The 6000-nt window shown below is 39.0% G+C and overlaps 1 protein-coding gene across 1 annotated transcript in view; it reads left to right on the top strand.

Moving 5' to 3' along the window:
* Positions 1–3172: 3172 nt before the first annotated feature.
* The window catches only part of MLYCD (malonyl-CoA decarboxylase), a 37590-nt gene continuing 34762 nt past the window's right edge, over positions 3173–6000 (top strand). The window contains exon 1 of the mRNA XM_063437252.1: positions 3173–3813. Within this exon, the coding sequence (XP_063293322.1) occupies positions 3241–3813 (573 nt within the window). The 5' untranslated portion in view covers positions 3173–3240. The remainder of the gene's footprint in view (positions 3814–6000) is intronic.

The raw sequence follows: 6000 nt of genomic DNA, 5'->3' as shown, positions 1-6000 counted from the left end.
ACCTGAGCTTGCCCCGCACAGCAGCTGCCTTCCTCTTCTGTCCCGTCCTTTAGCTGCCAAGAGCCAAAATCAGCGCTGCACTGTCGCGCATGCATGAGAGTACCGCATTGAGGTCTGTGGAGGATCCTGCGGTTAAGGAGCTTTTTCCCCCTACTGCCGTCACTGGTGATAGTTGGAGGAAATTACATGCTATATTATTATTATTATTTTATTATTTATATAGCGCCATCAGATTCCGTAGCGCTGTACAATGGGTGGACTAACAGACATGTAACTGTAACCGGACAACTGGACGTACAGGAACAGAGAGGTGGAGGGCCCTGCTCAATGAGCTTACATGCTAGAGGGGCTATACAAAAGGTAACTCCGCCATTCGTCAGGTTTTGGCAAGCAGAAGACAAATACTGAGACAAAGTAGCCCCTAGTGAGAGTTTTATGACAGTTGTCCTTTATATTAAAGGATTGCTCTATTTTGGTTTTTATAGTAGCCTTGACCTTGGGATTTGCCCTCCTGGCTTTCACAGAGTTCTGGTCTCAAAAACAGTCCTATCACTGTCTGTATTGATAAAAAGGCTAGTATTGGCCATACTGTCTATATCTTTCCTGCATATTGGACCTTAGTCAAACATAACAAAAAACAACTTTATGAGAAAATAAAAACCTCTGTTGCATAGTTCCAAATATTTAAAATGCATGTAAGGTTTTGCTTTATGTTTACCACCAGTACAATTCAGTCATACTCCTGACAACTTTCTCAACGGGGACCCGTTTTACAAACTGCAGGGGGCGTCCATTTATTTTGTAGTAACCACATACTGAATACGGAACAACATACTGAATTATGAATATGTTAAAAATTGTTTGTCTTGGTCCAAGGTTTGCCATTTGGAATGGAAATGGGTCATTTATACAAAACTTTTTTTTTTGAAAATTGGTGCTTTGTCGGCAGCAATGTAGAAAAGAGACAATAACAAGCACACAACACATGTTTAACCAAAAATACACAGACAAGCAAAATCTGCATCTCACAAATGTCTGTGTTTAATTTATTAACACGAAAAAAACACTATTAATCTCTCGCACACAGCGCAGAACGCCTACGTCGCTGTGATTTCCCCATATTATATACAGAATTGCATAAAATATAACAAACCAGTAAATATTATGATTTATTGTGTTGCTATAATTATAAAAAAGACAACTTACTGTGGAAATACCAGCGGGAAATGTTAAAAGCGTTATCTGGACATCTTTTAACATTTAACATAATAATCAGGAATATTAATTAGGAAACAATCACATTTTTGTTCGATTTAGCACAGTGGATTGCTGATTGGATAGTTTAAAAATGGTAGTAAATAAAAGTAATCTAGTTGTTCCTAACGTAAAATAACAAAGGAAGACAGGTATGTGAAATATGATCTAATCAATAAAGCATTCTATTTATACGAAGAAATTTATTTCTGTAAATGCGTTAATTAATTCAGAGTGCCAGATGTTTCTTAAAAGATGCCATCATGCCTAAAGGAAAATAAACTTCCAACTATATTTCACTTGCGTCATTTAATAAAAGCAACAAACGTTAATGATTTATCGCTGTGAATTTTGACGTATTGTCCATTTTGAACTGTAAATAACTGAGCTATCTTCACGCACTGGAAGGACACGGTGACTTTAACAGGTGGAGGTGACTAAACATTCTTAATCACGCAGATTAATGTGTTGCTTGACTACAATTAAGAAACACAATTAAAGTGTTGACGTAGTGCTATAAATTCATTGTTTATAAAAGTAGCAAGCAATTACATTCCAAGGTTATTTTATTGAGAGCATTCATTTTCTCAGTTACATTTTTATTATTACCATTTATTTAGATGCGGTATGGCACGCAGTGTGCTCTGGTATCAGTGTGAATGGATGATATGGGATTGAAGAGTCTGGCATCAAACTAGGATCAAACTGTCAGTAATGGAGATACGCAAAACTAAAGGAAACTGTAAAGGAACACGTACCAGTACTTATAGTGGCCGGGCTAGTACCTGAGACAGATAAATTTAATATTTGCTAGGAAATAAAAAGTAAAGGTGTCACAGGAGTCGTACCCCAACATGCAGGAAAAGAGGAAACTCACAAAAGGTGGATCCGAATGACGTATTACCAAGGCTTAGCTTGACCGGACTTAACGTATGAATATAGCGAGAATCAAGGTCAATTAAAGGGCCACATAAACTGTCATTACAAAAGTAGACCAACGTAAGGGTTCCATGTCATCAATGATGTCAGAATGAGGCACCAGGAAGCTATGATGAGTGGGGATCACATGGCGTTGTTAGGGACTGGTATCATGACAGATACCTTAGCTGGATACAATGGTATTGTATCTGGCATATACTACCATACCACACTTCAGTTAGATGACCCCTTTAGCCTTAAAAAAAACATGCATTCTCGTCCTTTGTTCGAAATTCAGATCAAATCCAAACCAATGTATTCAAACTGCTCTCCAGATTCCTCTTCTTAAAATATCTTGTTGTGAGTTGGGCGGAATATTTATTCCTTTCAGATCATATGCTCCACAACCTTTCCTCTAGTGCTGTGTCCTGCCAAGTAGGTTGAGGTCATTAGAAACAAGAGCTGTACCCTTTAAATAGAAAATAAGTGCACACCGTATCAGAAGGTTCGAACAACAGCCTCATCACAAACTATAAAAAAATAATAATATAAAAATACATTTAATGTCCCATTGTGACTTTTTATTTTTCACCTTTTCTGGCAGAGACATGTAGTTTATTTATCTAGCACCCTTTTCACAATTAGTGTGTTTGAAAAAGATATATATTTTAATCTCTAAAACAGGACCACTGAATGCCTGAATCACTGAATTTATTATTATTATTATTTTATATTAATTTTGTGGCACAGGGATTTGTTTAGAAAATTAATTATATCTGTTAACTCAAACTCTGTCCGCTTCTAGGTGTTGAAGAGACAATAGTAATTCACTACTATTTTTTTTTTCAACTTATAAACCAGATTATGTTATTATTTGACTATTTCTGACTGAGCCTGCCACACACAACATGGCGGATCTATTCCCCCGGTGACGCACGCGGTTCCTGCCAGCTGGTTGGCTGCTGGATCAGCGCGCTGACGTCAGAGCTGGGAACCCGGAAGAGCTGAGCTAACCCTGGGTGACAGTGAGGGCAGAGCTCCAGCTCCCCCTCCCTGGTTGGTTGTATCATGAGATTGCTGTACTTCCTAAAACCACAACGTCTGCAGTATGTGGCAGCCCTGGCTCAGCCCCTGGCTTCCTGCCTGAGCTCTGGGATAAACAGGACACCCTACCCCCAAATCCCCCCAAACCCTCCAAAAACAGGTCTCAGGCAGAGCAGCTCCCCCCCAGTCACCATGGATGACCTGCTCAGTAAGGCTGTGCCCCCTCTGGCTCCCTATGAGACCAAGGAGAAATACCCCCCACCCTCTGAGAGACAGAGCCTCCACTTCATGCAGTATTACAGGGCCCTAGAGAAAGAGGAGAGGGCAACCTTTCTGGGCAAGCTGGCTACTGAATTTGGGGTGGACCATGCCCAGGTAGCAGAACTCAGCAGTAAAGTGGTACAGGCCCAGCAGAAGAGGGACATGGGCACTGTGCTTCAGGTGGAGGACAGGCTGAGATACTACCTCACCCCTCAGTACAAAGTGCTCCTCTGTCATATCAGTAAACTAGAAGGTGGTATGAAATTTTTGGTGGACCTGAGAGCTGACCTTGTAGAAAGTCTTTCATCAAAAATGGCAGATGGTCCTCATATTAGGGTAAGATCTATCATAATGTGCTTTCATTGTCTTTCTTATTATTTGCTGTGTGCAATAAAGCTTCTTAGTCTCATCTGGATTTCATTTGATAACACTATTTTTTAATTTAGAAGTTGTGGAAAAACTAGGTTCAAACAGCCTACACGTTGAGGGAAGGAAGTAAAATGAAGAATTTAGCAATTTCTGATTTTTGGAAGAAGTTCATTTTTTCTCTCTCCACAGTGAACTGTTTAGAGAATAAACCCCAATGTCTTATTTGCTGTAAAGTCAGTTCCTCATGTAATCGCTGTATGTAAATATTAGCCAGTGCCCACCTTGTGCTGCTTTCCTATAAAATTAGCAAGAAGCCTTCCAAAAGAACTAGACCAACCATCACATGCAGTGGCTTAAAAACAAACAAACAAAAAAAAACATTGCCACTGGTGAGGATCACACGCTCAAATTAAAAAAAAAAAAAAGGGCTTGGACCTCTTTGCTATTTTTACTGTCCCTCATACAGAACCCATACACACATTATTCAATGAACTGGAAATTGTGAAGAATCGATAAGGGAATTTCAAGTTGTTGGACAAAATAGTTCAGCTGGAAAATTCTCCAACGTCTCTTATTTTGTAGCTTACCTGTTTGGGTCTAAAATGTGCAATTCTCCTGTCTTTTCTTTACGATTTCTGGTCTAATAAATAAACTCCATAAAATATGGTAATATTGGCAATATTATTACTATCACATAACCTTTCTAAACTAACAAAGCGAAATTAACTCGAAATAACGCCTTGCTACTAATATATTTTACAAACATTTATCAAATCTCAGTAAGTCTTTTTATCCCCTTGTATATGTTGTAGAGTTATTCTTTATATTGGCGTAAATTTGATGTAAGAATTAAGGATCTAATACATACCAAAATATTACAATCTAATATAAAATAATTACATTATTTAAACATGGTTACCAGATAGTGACAGTAATTTGCCCGAGATGATAACCACCAGTAGGTTGTGTAAATTGGGTTTATTTTGTGTGTGATGCCAGGTAGGTATTTTTCTGTCACTTCCAGCTAGAAGGGAGACCTAAGCGGGCATTGAACATGTTGCCTTACACCTCCCAGAAATCTCCATCACTAATTCTATTAGATAACACAGCTGTCTGTATAGATATTTGAGGGTTTATGGGACGTACTGTTCCCTGTTAGCTTTCATGGTCTTTCATTCTCTTGTGTAAATATTTCAGTACCGTTTTTCCATCCAGACCAGCACCAGTTGGTTCTGTTCGTGCGTGGTCAACTTGGTATATTTGTGCCATAAACATTTGCACAGGAATAGTTTATGGAATATGCATAAATTATCCCCAAAAAGTTCTTGAAGGACCAGGGATGGCTGAATGAGTTCAGTCCTTTAATGGTTTTGCAGATGGTCTAAACACAACCATTGACTTGTCTTTCAGTATATTTGTGTGTAAGGCCACAGGTGCTGGTGGATTCTCCTGGTATACGCTGTGTGTTTGACTGTGATTTCCCATTGTCTATCTACATGTAGTGTGTTCTCCTTCCTAACATTGTATGGAAGAGAGATCCCAGTTATTTCTATTAACTTGTATGAGTACATTTACATTCTTTCTCCATACTGACATTGTTATAATGATCTGTTTGCCCTGAAGCAGCTCCCTGTATCTTTGCTGTACATCACTGCACAGCTCTGCCAGTACAAGGTATAGGAGGGCCGAGATTGGCTCCGACACCTTAGCCATTCCTTGCTTTCTGTAGACAGAGATTCATTTATTGCATTGTTTATGTATCATCTATAAACCCAGGTGATAAATTAAAATGGGTGATAAATCGACTCCACGTTGTTTTGTTTTTATTATTTAATCATTCAAGACCTTACAACCTATCTGATCATATTCTTTATTTTTATTTTTTTGTAACCAGAAAAAACCCATAGGAAAGCATTGGATTGGTTGAGATTGTCAGTTCTGATCATCTCTGCCAATGAGATGGGGTGGGGTTGAGGGTGGGGCCAGATGCCTCCCTAGCTAATCAGCATCTCCTCATAGAGATGCACTGAATTAATGCATCTTTATGGGGAAAGGTAGACGCACCAGGAGTGTATATGTAACCAGCACTCGGATTCCCATCGTGTAACTGCAGTCCCCCAACAGGTCCTCTCATAGTTTTAGATGTTTTGTAAC

This window comes from Pelobates fuscus, chromosome 12 (genome assembly GCF_036172605.1).
Source record: "Pelobates fuscus isolate aPelFus1 chromosome 12, aPelFus1.pri, whole genome shotgun sequence".
Taxonomy (NCBI): Eukaryota; Metazoa; Chordata; class Amphibia; order Anura; family Pelobatidae; genus Pelobates; species Pelobates fuscus.
This window is presented reverse-complemented; position numbering and strand designations above follow the sequence as displayed.